The sequence below is a fragment of the Rhinatrema bivittatum genome, chromosome 14, assembly GCF_901001135.1.
Source record: "Rhinatrema bivittatum chromosome 14, aRhiBiv1.1, whole genome shotgun sequence".
Taxonomy (NCBI): domain Eukaryota; kingdom Metazoa; phylum Chordata; class Amphibia; order Gymnophiona; family Rhinatrematidae; genus Rhinatrema; species Rhinatrema bivittatum.
The window spans coordinates 16,856,013-16,870,864 of record NC_042628.1 but is presented as its reverse complement, the minus strand read 5'-3'; the positions used below and the strand labels follow the sequence as shown (position 1 = coordinate 16,870,864).

Sequence of the window (14,852 nt, the reverse complement as noted above, 5' to 3'; positions counted from 1 at the left end):
ATGAGGCCTGAAGGCCGCAGGGCAGGGCAAGACAAGGCCTAGAATAGGCCACAGAGCAAAGTAAAAAGTGAGAGCAGGCCCCGGAGGCCATAGCTTAGGGTGCAAGATAGCAGAAGGTCTGATGATCATAAGGCAAAGATCAAGAAGGCTTAGAGGCCACAAGGCATAGAACAAGGAACAGTAGCCAGGTCAAAGAGTCAAGGGTGGCTCCATGAAGAGGCAAAGATGCACTGGCAGGGCTAGGTTACATAGGGCAGGGTAGTGCGAGCCATGCTGAGGAACTTGGTAAGTCTGGAGGCCAAGCTTGCTAAGGACTCCTGGTGGAGTAGAGATTGCAAGACAGGCTGAGTCAGGAGGCCATTGAGGAGATGGCTTGGTTAGCTCTGAACAGAGCTCATTGGCGGCCTCTGCAGGTGGGGAGGCATCATAATAGTCAGAATCAGGTTATGATGAGGCTGCACAGCAGATGAAATTGTAACAATTTCTGAATAACTGCTCTAAAAACATGTACTATAACTAATAGAATTGTACTGCTACAATATTGATATCAGTGACACCTTTGCTTTAGGTAGTTCACGCCATATTCTGGCTATACAGGGATTTCATTCTTGGAAACTTTTAATTGGTTAGTGTGTGGTGTTCCTGTAATGCTAGTACATTCATAGACATGAGTGAAGTGAGCCATTACTTAATCTTTACTTATTATGTTCTTTCTGTAGTCTGACATGTACAGCGTTGGTATTATTCTGCTAGAACTGTTTCAACCTTTTGGAACTGAAATGGAAAGAACCAAGATTTTAACAGAATTGAGAAATGGTCGTGTTTCCAGTTCTTTTAATGGACAGTGGCCCATACAAACCAAGTATGTCAATTTATTGACCAGCAAAGTTTCTTCGCAACGGCCAACTGCTGCTCATCTGCTAGAAAGTGAACTCTTTCATAATACAGAAAAAGTAAGGGTTTAACATTGTTTTCGGTTTGTTATTAGAAGCTAAACTTATCCAGGTACTTCTGAAAATGGCTCATTTGCTCGTAAAATAAGTGCAACTTTTACATATGTGGAGGGCAGGCCATTTTCAAAAAGCCTTTTACTCAGCTAAACTAGTATTTATCTGAGTAAATCTGGTATGCACTATACAAATGATAAATAGCTTTTGAAAATTGCTATGCCTATGGTTCATTAACTAATTTTTGAAAAAAAAGTATTTAATGGTTTCTAACTTTAACTGTTTGGTGGCCAGTTTCCTATAGGCTTCCAGCTCAATCAGAACTGGCTTCCATTTGAGGCATGGTGACAAAAGCATCCATTCACAAACTATGCAAGGAATTACCTCATCCTCTGCCGCCTCCTAGCCCATCCATTGCAATGATCAGGAATATCATGCCTGTGGTCCCGAAATCCAGCACTAAGTGTTGTGATTCAGTGATCGCTCAGACTTTTCACAGGCCGTGAATGCCACTTCTGCAATATTCCTGTCCTCGGACAGTTCAAGGAGCAAGAGCTGGATCTGCATATTGAACATAAGGCTGAAGATGGGCCTTTAGATTCTCAGATTCAGCTTCTGAAGTTTTAGCCGATTGTCCAGTTTCCTCATTGTTTATTTGGAAAGGATAGGAATGCCAGTTTAATTTTCCAGAAAATTTAATTTTGAAAATTTGAAAAATGGTATTTTTATATTCTGTCTGTATAAAATTGGGGCATCTGCTTGAATGACTAAATCCTTGCTGAAAAAAATATTAGAAAATGTCCAGCGTTTCCCAGTACTTACCAGGATCAGCCCAGAGAAGTGGGTTTCGTATCCCTACCAGCAGGTGGAGTCGGAGAGCAAAACGTTGGGCACTGCCATATATACGAGACTGCCACCTGTAGTCCCTCAGTATTTCTCTGACTCCAGCAGCTGGAAGAGATGCACATGCAGTCTTAGTTAGATTTTTAAAGTTTAGTTAGATTTTTTCTTGGAAAAATGGTTGGACTATTTTTTTTCCTCCTTTTAATACAACTAAAAGGCTTATTTTTCTGCAGGTGATTAATACTTTGCAGATGAAGGTAGTACAACAGGAAGAAGAAATAAAAAAACTGAAGGAGAAAATTCAGACTCTGCTGAAGGAAAAGAATGAGCCAGATGTGAACAATATAAAGCATGGATCTCTAGTATGAACAGTGGCATTTGAATTTCAGACCATGTTTGCCAACCTCGGTATTGAAGCAACTTGATTATGATATAAAATTATGTAAAGTTTATGAAATATTACTTGTATACAAAATATACTTTGTATTTTTCTACTTCTGTTTATGGATGTATTTTTTTTTTAGATGGACTGAGCAGAAGGCCCTAAACCCATTCTCCTGCCCCACATAAAAACTGCTCAGTTGTCTTCTACACCTATAGGAAAATTAGTTCTTACCTGTTAATTTTCATTCCTGTAGTACCACGGATCAGTCCAAACCATGGGTTGAGCCTCCTGTCCAGCAGATGGAGACAGACCAAAACTGAAAGGGTATCCTATATCAGGTCAGAGCCTATCCTGCAGCCCTTCAGTATAACCAGTGGCAAAGCAGTAAAAGGCATAAGATCAAGCAAGTAACAGATTAACTATGAAACTTTGTAAAACAATCAAACAATAGAACCATTGAAGGAGACTGTGTGACTAAGTGCTCTTGCATGACTACCCCATATCATCGTGAAAGATGCTTCCGGTGCCTGTGCTGAGAATCCAAGAGAGCCATGCAGAGACACAAAGAGATTCCTACAAGAAGGAAAGAACCGTAATTAGTTCAAGCGGACCAAATATGGGAGGGCGTCTGGACTGATCCGTGGTACTACAGGAATGAAAATTAACAGGTAAGAACTAATTTCTCTTTCCCTGTACGTACCCGGATCAGTGCAGACCATGGGATGTACCAAAGCTTCCCTACAAAGAGTGGGACCGAGACAGTCCCTCTCGAAGTACCTGACGACTGAAGGAACCAAACAGTGGTGCCTGGACCTCAAGGCGGTAATGACGAGCAAAGGTTATCCAGGGATTTCCATGTAGCTGCCCTGCAGATTTCCTGAGGAGAGACTGCTTGATTCTCCGCCCAAGAAGTAGCCTGAGAACGCAAGGAATGAGCTTTCAAGCCCTCAAGGACCTCCTGGCCCTTACAGATACACGTTGAAGAAGTCGCCTCTTTCAACCACCGAGCGAGTGTAGTCTTAGAGGCTCAGTCGCTCCTGTTTGGGCTGCTCCACAGAACAAAGAGATGATCTGAAATCCGAAAGTCATTGGTAACCTGGAGGTAACATAGCAAGATGCGTTTAGCAACCAAACGACGAAGGTCATTACCTCCGGGTCCCGCTATATCCACAGAAGAAAACGCAAGAAGCGAGCGGGGGACCCTGAGCCGAAGCCTCCTCAAACTCATTAAGAGGGTCCATGGGGGGCTGTGGAGGATCCACAGGGAGGGGGCTCCCAGGACCACTTGCACCCATACAGGGCCTTGTGGATCTGGAACCGCGGGGGTACCGGCGCGGGCATCCGAGGGATTTTTGGAGAGGGGGGGAATTAGGGGGGTCCTCCTCCTGCAGGCTAGCTAAATATGATTTGTGCAATAGGAGCACAAAATCCAAAGAAAATCGGGCCCGATATGAATTTCCCACAGGGGATGGGGGGGCAAGGGAGGGTCTGGGGCATCCCCCTGAGAATACACTGGACTCAAATCGGGGGGGGGGGGTAAAACTGGCAAATCTCGCTCCTCTGCCCCCTGTGAGGCAGAATCAGCATCGGGAGAAAATCCCAAAATGGCTGCCGTTCCCGCGGTTTGTCGGCCTGGCCATGCGTTGTGGATGCGGCCCTAGGCTTGAGTTTTCTGCGCCGCCTCGGAGGGGCCCTCCCCACCTGCGAGGCATCTGGAGCACACCCCATCTCTGGAGAGCCAGCTCTCTACAAGCTAAACAAAAAATTGAAATAAACAGTTGAGGGGGGGAGTCCCTCAGGAGATCGAACCCCGCTCCCTCCCTAAGAGCCAAAACCTTTCTGCCTCTGATTTTCCACTGAATTAATAGTTTGTTTTTTTTTAAACTGTCGAGATATAGATTAGCAGGGGAATGCGCTTCCCTGAATATGCACCTGAGGCAAGGTAGAAGGCTGAGGGGGTGTGACTGGTACCACCAGTATCGCCCCAGGTACGGAGGTCACCGGGAAGGGAACCTAAGCTGAGCAAGTCAAGGGGCAAAGCCCCTCTAGGAATCCCAAGAGCGAGGGAGACAGGGCTGTTTCCCTAACACAGTCAGAAACAAATTCCAATTAAAGAACTCTTCTTTTTCTATATATATATATATTTTTTTTTTTTATCAAATAAAGAACAGGTAATACTTGTTTGAGCTTGCCCCCTAAGATAGAAGTAAAGAAGAAAACCCCTGTAAGGGAAGGGCAAGCTAAAGGAAACCCCAGGGTGAGCTGTCTGGCATCTGCTGGAGACGGACAAATAGTGAAGGGCTGCAGGGTAGGCTCTGTGCTGATAGAGGATACCCTTTCAGTTTTGGTCTGTCTCCATCTGCTGGACAGGAGGCTCAAGTTATGGTCTGGACTGAACCGGGTATGTACAGAGAATGGAGGCTAGCTTGAACTCTAATGGAGTTGGTTTTTATCTGAGTGCAATTGATGTAGATTGTACACCTATCTCTGTACAGCCTATAGTTCTATGTGGGGGGTCTGCTTCAATTGAAGCTGCCCCTAAGGCTTCCCACTGTGTCTTGGGGCCTCAAGGAGGTGTTAGCTCATGCCTGAAAGCTCCTTTTGAGCCACTGTGTACCTGTGCACTCAGAACCTGACCTGGAAGGTCATATTTTTGGTAGTGGTCAGTCAGCGAGCTCCAGCCCTTAGTGACTCTTTTTTTTTAATTTATTTAGACATTCTGCTTTTTGCACTTTTTTCAGTGCTTCAAAGTGGATTACATTCAGGAACTGTAGGTATTTCTCTAGCCCCAGAGGGCTTACAATCTAAGTTGAGGCAATGGAAGGGTAAAGTGACTTGCCCAAGGTCACAAAGAGCAACAGCAGGACTCGAACCCTGGTCTCCTGGTTTGTAGCCTACTCCTCCAACCACTAGGCTACTCCTCCACTTATCCAGCTTACACTACGTTTTATCATGATAGAGTTTGTATACAAGATCACCCTAAGTTCCTACTTAAGATGGTGATAGACTTCCATCTTAAACAGTCCATCATCCTGCCACCATTTGTTACCAGGCTGCAATTGCATCGAGGCGCATGAGTTCTGCACCATTTGGATTGGAAGTGAGGTTAGCCTTCTATCTGGAGAAGACAGAAGTCCATAAAACAGTCCACCCAACTAGGTTTCTTTTGATAGGAATAGGTTGGGCATTGCTATTGCCAGAGGCTATTGAATTGGCTAGCAGATTACATCTCCTGTTATGCCCACGTGAGACTGCATCTTGGGGGTCATGTTAAGGCTCATTCCTTCTAAGGCATGGCAGTGTCCCACCTGCGAGTAGTTGCGGTGGAGGTCTGTGAGATGGAGTTTTCTCCACACATTCACACCTCAGTATTCTTTGGATAGGGATGGCTGACGTGACAGTAGGTTTGGCTAATGTGTCCTTTGGAATCTGTTTGAGGTTTAGAATCCAACTTTATCCCGCCTAGAGCCTGTTTGGGTTCAGGCTATCTCCTCTGTTACTACTAGCACTGCTCTTGGTGTGCCTATTGGTCTCCTTTTTATGTTGGGGAGCAGCCTTATAGTTAGGGATTCACCTGTGTGTGTGAGGATTACAAGCCTGCTTGTCTTTGGCAAAAGTAGAGTTGCTTACCTTTAACGGGTGTTCTCCAAGGACAGCAGGATATTAGTTCTCACACAACTTGCTGCCACCCCACAGCATTGGGTTTCTCCTAATTTTTTTTAATTTACATGTAATTCTGTTAAGACTGAAAAGGGACCTCATGGGGTATCTGGCATGCCCCCTTTGGCATCAGTGTTCTAGAAACTTTGACATAAGTTTTGCATGTCTGACTCCATCTGATAATGTTACCCCTGTGTGAGGATTAACATCTTGCTGTCCTTGGGAACACCTGTTACAGGTAAGCAACTCTGTTATACCCATCCATCAGCAAACTTAAATCTTCTGCTCTTGTACTACTTGTATTTTAGTAGCCTAATTGCTGTGACTGGATCTGCCACCCCTTTGAAAAGACAACACGTATAGCAGGGTGATGTGCAGAGACCCTTTTAATGACCACTAAAGTCCTTGCAGACAAGTATTGAATGGGGACAACAGTACCACAATTACATCCTAAACAGTCAAAGATTGCTACAAGAAGTAGGTACTAACTTGCTGTAAATTGTACAGATTCACTATCTTTTTTTCACTGCCATACCTGATAACATTCTCATGTATTAAGACTATTGGAAAATCAGATTGCCTCCAGCTAATCTGAAGTTGGTTACAACACATGACACAACCTTTCCAAGATTGGAAATATTCTTGCTTGCCACCTTCAGCACTTTTAAATATCCCCCTTTCCTTGTCTTTTCAGAGATCTCCCCTCATTTAATGCATCTTGCTTTACTGCCCTATATTCTTTACTGAGCCTTATAGTCCACTTCCCCTCTCTACCCCCTAGTTAAGGCTGCCCTTTTGCATTCTAAGAAGTTTGAACACTGGGAACAGGGATTGTTTGATGCAGATATGAAGCAGGGCTCAGAACACTAACAGCAGTGCTGTTTAAAGAAGTTAATGATAGAAGCAAGCTATATAAATAAAGGGATGTGCACTATACAAGGAAAACAAAGTTCACTGGAAAAAGTATCAAAAGCTACTGGTCCAGTCAAAAACAGGATATTTAAAAGCAGTAATGCGATCAAGACATTTATTTCAATAGTTTCAGCACCATGTTAAAAGATGGCAGGTTCTCACACGACTTCATCCATTTCTGCACATTGGCTGGGACAGCATTTGTGTTTCCTGTCTGCTGAACTGCGCACCATGCCACCACATCTGCTACAGTGAGTTCATTTCCCACCAGCCACAGACTTTTGCCCAGGGCAGAGTTCATAGAGCGTAGAACAGCTGCTCTTTCTTTACTACTTCCCTCCTTCAGCTGGAAGATTGCAGTATCCACCCAGCTGTCTATCAGCGTCAATGTAACTGTGTTAAGATTGTGGCTGAAGAGTGAGAAGAGAAATCTTGCAATATTGCCTTCTCCTTCAATAGGGCACATGTTCTGAATGTTGAACTTCATCTGTGGCTTAGGAACTGGAAGAAAAAAAAAAACAGTAGTGTAAATTTAAGATGTGATGTTGCAAGCAGGTGTAGAACAGTTGCACAAATTAACTCACTCTGCCACTTTAACTTTCATCCCTATGTTTGTTTTTTTTTTTCCCACAATTCCTGTATCTACACGATATGTTCAGTTGGTTTACAGGCTCTTGAGTCTGTCCAAATGTTGACTATACTTTGAACTGCTACCTTCCTCCATCACCTGCACAGCAACTCTGTCACAGGTGAGGATCTAATACAGCTCTGAACCCCACAATGCTGTACATCCATGAGCTTTCTCCCCAATTACTCCAACACTTAGCTTCCTGGCTGCAGTACTTTAAAGTTGCTCCTTTTTCCATTTTTGTTCTAGTGCCATTCCTTAGTCCACCATGGCTGCTCTAAGAAATAGCCCTGTAATGACTGATATAAGCAGCACCTAGAATGAGCGATCTATCTCTACAAAACCACAAATCTGACAAGGAGGTTTTTTTTTTAAGATTTTATTTTTTCTGCTTTAAATAATTGATCCAATTCAAACTAGTTGTTCTGCCATTGTAAAATTCACAAGTAGAAGGTACTCAACCTATCAGCAAAATGGTAGAAAATAGGGTGGTTAGAGCAGTAGGCTGCAAACCAGGGTTCAGTTTCACTACCGCTCCTTCTGACCTTGAGCAAATCACTTTACCCTACATTGCCACAGGTACAAAATTAGATTGTAAGCCCTGTGGGGATAGGGAAATACCTACAGTACCTGAATGTAATCTGCTTTAGAGTGCCAAAAACCAGAATATAAAAATCAGATAAAATAAAAAAATAATTATATTACTGGGCAAAGCTTAAGGGGAAAAAGCCAACATTGTTATCTCAGATGGAAGTCAGGCCTTATTACTCTAGTAGACTTCTTTAAAGATATAATAGAATGGATTTGATAAAGCCCCACAAGATGGACTCAGGAAATTACAAAAAGGCCTAGATTGGATTGGTAACTGGTCAGAAAAGTGGAAATAAGTTTTCCAAATGGAAAGAAAGTAGTAGTGGAGTGTCCTGCACTACTTAAAACAAAGCTGTATGTAGTGGAGGGATCTACACTGGGCCAACTATTAAACATATTCATTGCTAATCTGAAAAAAGAAGCAATGAATTAGGTGATCAAATTTACAGACGACACAGTTATGCCAAGCAGTTAAACCATGAACTGATTTTGAGAATCTACACGAGGACAGTGAGAGGGGAATGGCAGATGAAATTTAAATGTGGACAAAGTGATGCATAGAGAGAAAATATCTTAAGAATGTATGCTCGCTGCTGAGTTGTATCTTAGGACCTGGGTTCATTGCAGACACCACCTTGAAATCTTCAGCTCAGTTGGGGCAGTGCCAAATAGAATATTAGGAATTATTGAGAAGGAACAGGTTAATACAGCAGGACTAGGGAATACTGCCTGAAACTAACAGCAAATGCTCCTTTCTGGAAATCTTTCCCTCTCCACTAAGTACTCCTCAATCTCTCCATAGCCCCTATGTAAGGGACAACACAAATACCAGACCAAGCTGATTTTTTTCCGCCCTGGTCCATTCATTCTCCCATCGGGACAGGGCCTGGAAAGGCAAAAAGGAACCCGGGACAGGGCCTGGAAAGGCAAAAAGGAATCCAATCCAGGCCACTGCTTCTTGCAGAAGGACTGATGCAGCAGCAAAGCAAAAAACAAAGGCACAGCTGAAGTGGCGGAGACTGGAAAGGCCACATATGGACCCAGTGCAGCTAAGTTACCTCCACCCCTGAGAGAGTGGAGAAATAAGAAGGATGAGAGCTCCATGGCTGTGTTCCCCAAATCACCACAAGGCTCTCAGATGACTTATTCTGGCTGGGGCCCCAAGCATGCCAGTAGAAGGGCCTCTGCCCCCCAAGCTGACATCCTTTTCACTGGCTCTCCCCGCAGCAATGGCCACTGTCATCAGTGCCAGTACGGCAAAGACTGCAAATACCACACATCTCTCCACCCTGAGCATGCGCCACAGAAGCCCTCCCCCCCCCCCTCACCCCACGAGGGTTCTCTCGCTTAAAAGGTCCTGCGGTCAGCTGCTGCAGTTTTGACCACGCCACTGTCCAGGACCTGCTTGAGACCAAAGCAACTTTGCCGATTCCCTTGCCTCAGCAGCAAAGTATCCATTTGTTGGGGGGGAGGGGAGAGACAGGCAAGAAGGGAGATACCAGAAACCAGCCAGTCAATCAGTCCAGGGGCCCAAGCCTGGATGACCACCCAACAGGCTCCTGAACCTAAGCTGGGTTCAGTCTGGGGAGGAACAGTCCCAGAGGTCTGTCTCCCCACGAGCCAGCCCAGAAACCTTTTCCTGCTTGTCTTCAGCTGGCTGCACGGGAATGCTAGCCTACCAGCTTCTAGAGACACAGCATAGTATTTATGTATTGTGTACTTGGTGCACACCTTTTCATTGGTAATGCAAGGTGAACTACATTCAGGTTCAGCAAGTTTCGGCAGCCCGATGTCACCATGAGACCATATCTAGGATGATGTCAGCAAAACTACTTTCTCTCTGTCTTTGTCGGCTGGTAGGGGGATCATAAACCCAGCTGCTTGGACTGGTCTGGCTGGACAAGGAGGAAAGCAACTTTCAGAAAAGTATTTTTCCAGTCTGTGCTTATATTAAGGAACTTGTGCTGAGAAAACATGGTTTAGGTTTGTAGTATAACAAGAGTTTAAAAACGGTTTGGACAGGTTGCTGGCGGTCAGATCCATAAACAGTTACTAGCCAGACAGACTTTGGTTTCTCCACCTCTTAATTCTTACAGAAAGCAACATGAATCAGACTTTCCTATTGGGACTGGCTGGGTATTTCTTGGTGACCCAGACTAGCCAGTGTCACAGACAGGGCTTGATGGACCATTGGTCTGACCCAGCCTGGCATTTTTTATGTTCTAATGAATGAATTAAAAAAAAAAAAAAGTACAGAATAAAATGGAATCAAATCTTAAATACTAAAGCTTAAAAAAAAATGTTAGAATATGGTTCTTTGGCAGCTTGTCATTTTGCCATATGAAATACTTGCTTACCATCTTTCCAAATCAGAGTAAAGCCCAGCTGGTACTCCTGCCGTGAACTTTTGGTAGTCTGATCACCAAAGCATTTCAGAAGAGGCTCGGGCACATTCCTCACCGATGAGTGTGTATGAACTGCTGATAAAACCTTGTAATGCTCACACAGCATGCCGTGCAGCACTAAGAGAGACAGTGGAGGTAGGGATGGGTTTGCATTGATAACAATATCTCTTAGTGCGCCATAACCCTGCATGAAAAAAAACACATGGCATTAATCAACTGCACAGCACAGTAAATATTGTCCCGGCTCTAGTATACACCAGGACAAGTACTAAGATGTGCTTTGAGTGGTGGTGTAGGCCTGTATTTGGTCTTGAAAGAACATCCATGTTGTTCTGGATTGGCTTTAGTTGTAATAGAACAAAAACTGTCTGAAATTGGGTGCCACCCTGTTACAACCAAAGCCAGTCCAGATCCAACGTGGATATTCTTTCAGATAATAGGCCTCTGCCTCCAGTTTCACATTTTCTTTCTATCAGCCTTCTTTTCCCTCCAGTTTAGTCCATAGGATCTCAATAGGGCACAATGGGCTCCACAGGTGTGCAGTCTCGAGGACCCAGCCTCCCCAGAAGCCACGGAATAAGTGTTTATCCAAGTGGCAAGTGAGACCATGTGCAGGCTGCACAAAAGGAAAGGAGGTATGAAGCAGCACCAAGGTCACAAATACAAGTCCTAAAACTTCATGTTTGAGCAGGGAACGGCACAGGTCACCCTGAGCTATGGGTTATTGTATTAATGCGAGAAAGGGGCTGGAGCTACAGGAATGGACTTTTTGTTAAAATCCCATCTAGTTTACCTGCTCTATGAAGGGGAAAGTTGTTTAATGTATCCCCCAATTAGGCAAAATTATCAAAGGTTTAACAGAAGAGTAAAAACGGTTTGTCCTTAACAGACAACCTGGGCGATCTCTCTCTTTAGGACCCCAAACAGATTTTTTTTTAAGGAAACATTCCAATCAGACTGCCAAGGATAAGGGATACAAACAAGACATCAGCTGTTTTTCATCCTCCCCTAAAGGAGATGAGCTTGATAGCATGAAGTTTTACAGGGAAATGCTGTGAAGGTCGGCGCTAATTTCTTCCGGCGCCGGGAAAGTGCACAGAAAAGCAGTAAAAACTGCTTTTCTGTGCACCCTCCGACTTAATATCATAGCGATATTAAGTCCGAGGTCCTGAAAAGTAAAAAAAAAAATAAATAAATAAATTTGAATTCGGCCTGCGGCTGTCGGGCCGAAAACCGGACGCTCAATTTTGCCGGCGTCCGGTTTCCGAGCCCATGGCTGTCAGCGGGCTCGAGAACCGATGCCGGCAAAATTGAGTGTCGGCTGTCAAACCCGCTGACAGCCGCCGCTCCAGGCTAAAAGGAGGCACTAGGGACGCGCACTAGTGTCCCTAGCGCCTCCTTTTCCCCGTTTTTCCCGCGTCACCTAATTTAAATACAGAATCGCGGGCGTTCGTCCACTCTCCCGTGGACTTTACTGTATCAGCCTGTAAGTTTGGCTTAAAAATTGGTGACTCCCGCTGGTTGGAAAGATTCCAGGTGTATTCAATAGCCCAACTTAGAGTCTCAGATCTGTAGGTATGCGCATCTTGCTTCCATTTTCTAGTCTAGGAACATAAAATACACATTTTTCTGACACAAAAATTAAATCAGCAGTGCCTCCTACTTGAAGCAACCTGCACATTTTACTTCAACATTACAAACCTTATTAAAGAGGAGGAGCTACCAGGACCTTCTATAAAGAAAAGGATAAAAAACCTAGGATTTTACACTGCTGCTGCTGAATTCTTTGTGCATTAAACAGCAAAGATATTTCAAGAGAGGCACTTGAGTTAACCCTCACTTGTTTTATTTTTTTTTATTTATTTATGAAACTTTTAATATACCGACATTCATAGGGCATATCATGCCGGTTTACAAATAACTGAAGCAGGTAGATTGACTAATCAATCTCAAATGAACACTTCCAAACTAACTGACCAAGTTGAACTTGCCTTTCCAAGAAAGGAGTCTAGGTCTGTGGTGCTAGTGCTTATAGGAGCACACTCGTCCGCTTGGATAATGCTAGTGACATCCAGGTCTGCATCTGGAGTTTGTATCATCTTTGAGAGCCCATCAACTGCAGCTTTCAGTTCATACAAGCGTTTCAAGATTTCCTCTTGACGGGTCTCAAGTGCTTGCAGTGATGGGTCGGCTTCCTCCTAAACAGACATAACTGCATTTAATTTTAATTAAAAAACAAATACTGATTGATAAAACATATTAGCATGAATTTCAAAAGTTACTGTAGTGTTGCTTTTCCACAAATTAAAAGAACAATGAACTGCTGCATATTTATGAAGACAGAAATGTAATTGGTACACTATTTAGGGTGGGTTTTCAAGTAACCAAAAATAAGAACATTTCTTTTTGCCCAGTCTTTCTATGAGCTTATCTGGAGCTATAGTAATTTCCTGCAACCACAATAGCTGCTAACAGCAATGGAAAACAATGCATTTCTGACACCATTTAAAAAACAATAGTTTACTTAAGGCTGCAGTCCACCCAATCTTAAAATGCATAAAATGATCACGTTATTTTTATTATTGCAGTAATAGGCACAAGTTCCACATGCAGGGGGATAAAAATAATCTACTGTTTGCCAACCCTGTATGTAAGACAGGGAGAGGGGGACCATTCAAAGTGATGGACCCAGAGAATTAAACATATGATTGTAAAAGATCCCACTGCTATCTGTGAGCCAGGTGTAGTTAAAAGGTTTGCCTCATTTTGTTCCTATGGGAAAATGCTTAGTATATATAGCCCTGTATGTGTACAGTACTTTGTTATGCTTTAAATAATGCTTGTCATGTACTAATACAACAGAATGTGTACCTCTGTGCCAAGTTGTGGAACATATGCCATTACGATAAAACCCCTGAAAGTGAGGAAGACATTGGTAAAGAATAATTGCAGTGTTGTAATCCTGCTCTATTAGTACACACCCAATGCACATTAGTGAGCAGGCGATGGAAGGGAAATACACATTGAGCCTATTCTGTGCCCATGTAAAAAAAAAAATCTTTATGGAATGGTGCTCTTTGTGCGTTATGATGAATTTATATAAACATAGAGCAGGCTGTGTGAACATAGAGGGTCTTTTAGACACAAGTTTTCATAGGACAAGAGAGCTGTCTAGATATTCACAGTACAACTGAATGCTCTAGAATATAAACGCAATTTTAAAAGTCAACTGCAGCAGAAAACTAAATGAAGGATAAAGATCATCAGCATCATATTTAAAAGTTATATATAGCTGGCTCAAAATCATGACATACTAAAAAATTAATATAATTTGCAAGTGTGAATAGTCAAACTAGGATTAGTCAATGAAGTTAGCAAGCATCTCTATAAAGGACTATATCATTTAAAAGTGAAGCAAATGGTCACACTAAAAATGTTTAGGTATAATAAAATATAAATTTGTATTTTAAACGTTCTCTCTCTTTCAAATTAGGTTATATTTTAATTGCCAGGAAGATCTTTTGTGTACACCTTGGCAGCACACGTCAAAGAACTAAATGTAGCTAATTTTGATGGTTCAGAAGGGCATTTTCGTCTTAAAGGATCTCCTGTGTCCATCCATGCCGACTTATTTTCTAATTTTCAGCATTTCTGGAGCATTCTAAATCAAATCATCGTACAATGAGTCGCCTAGCAGACTTGGGCAAGTTTGCAGGATCTGAATATTGGTCTTCTTGTCCCAGACCATTAAACTAATTACTAGGCCATTTCCATGCTATGCCCCTTGTCTGCTGGACCGAAAAGCAGCCTCTGTGATCATTACTGGCTAGGAGAGTCTTTATCCGGGGGCAAACGCTGGATGCCTCATTACTACTGGCCCTAACTTTCCGATCGGTCTGGGGTGCAAACAGCGATTTTTTTTTAACTCAAAGCGCCGGTTCTACCCTCCAGCAAAGGATGAGTCCGGAGCTCCCGGTCACCCAAGATTATAAAGCCTTAGCCGGCACACGACACGTGTCACTTCCAGTAACAAGGAAGGAGCGCCCCCACCTCTACGCAAAGCACAGAAGAACGCGAGCGCCACCACACCAAAACCCGATCCTGGCAGGAAGGCCCTCCCTTGGCTCCCGGAGCGCCGCGGCCACCGCAAGATCCGTCCCTAGCCCTGTCCTACCTGCTCGCCGGCTCTGGAGCTCCCATGGATGTTGGGTAACTTGTACATGCAAGTGGGCAAATCTACCTTAGTCTCTCCGTTGATGTACGGCTTTACCTTGTACATGGGCATGGCTGCCGCGGGAGGAAAAGAGAAAGAGAGAACGGAGCGCTACCGCCGGGGACACGCAAGGTCGCGAGCACTGCACAGCCACTCAACCCGGAGCGAAACTGGCGCTAGAGGCTCCGCCCATTGGGCCGCATTGAAGTCAGGCGGAATCGTGCGTTCCAAGCCTCGCTTTCGAATGGGTGTTCTGCTAGAAAGAAAT

At 43.8% G+C, this 14,852-nt stretch overlaps 2 protein-coding genes across 6 annotated transcripts in view; one reads left to right on the top strand and one right to left on the bottom strand.

Moving 5' to 3' along the window:
• The window catches only part of EIF2AK1 (eukaryotic translation initiation factor 2 alpha kinase 1), a 63,152-nt gene extending 60,868 nt beyond the window's left edge, over positions 1 to 2,284 (top strand). For all 3 annotated transcript variants that reach the window (XM_029576444.1, XM_029576443.1, XM_029576442.1), the window contains 2 exons: positions 720 to 953; positions 2,024 to 2,284. In XM_029576444.1, coding sequence (XP_029432304.1) covers positions 720 to 953; positions 2,024 to 2,158 — 369 coding nt within the window. In that variant the 3' untranslated portion in view covers positions 2,159 to 2,284. The remainder of the gene's footprint in view (positions 1 to 719; positions 954 to 2,023) is intronic.
• Positions 2,285 to 6,203: 3,919 nt separating this feature from the next.
• AIMP2 (aminoacyl tRNA synthetase complex interacting multifunctional protein 2) lies at positions 6,204 to 14,836 on the bottom strand. Of its 3 annotated transcripts, none has more exons than XM_029576757.1 (4): positions 14,612 to 14,836; positions 12,363 to 12,569; positions 10,324 to 10,555; positions 6,204 to 7,248 (listed from the first exon to the last, which is right to left on the bottom strand). In XM_029576757.1, exons 1-4 carry the CDS (start codon positions 14,654 to 14,656, stop codon positions 6,863 to 6,865), a joined length of 870 nt encoding a protein of 289 aa, XP_029432617.1. In that variant the 5' UTR covers positions 14,657 to 14,836; the 3' UTR covers positions 6,204 to 6,862. The 3 variants fall into 3 exon arrangements, with proteins under 3 accessions (XP_029432617.1, XP_029432616.1, XP_029432618.1); XM_029576756.1 differs by having other exon boundaries at positions 14,546 to 14,835; XM_029576758.1 differs by having other exon boundaries at positions 14,642 to 14,835.
• Positions 14,837 to 14,852: the final 16 nt, after the last annotated feature.

Coding starts and splice junctions, on each gene's coding strand:
- AIMP2 (XM_029576756.1), bottom strand. CDS start 14,656: ATGCCCATGTACAAGGTAAAGCCGTACATCAACGGAGAGACTAAGGTA. Junction 12,570..14,545: donor GCTCCAGAGCCGGCGAGCAG/GTAGGACAGGGC, acceptor ATGTCTGTTTAG/GAGGAAGCCGACCCATCACT. Junction 10,556..12,362: donor TAGACTCCTTTCTTGGAAAG/GCAAGTTCAACT, acceptor TTTTTCATGCAG/GGTTATGGCGCACTAAGAGA.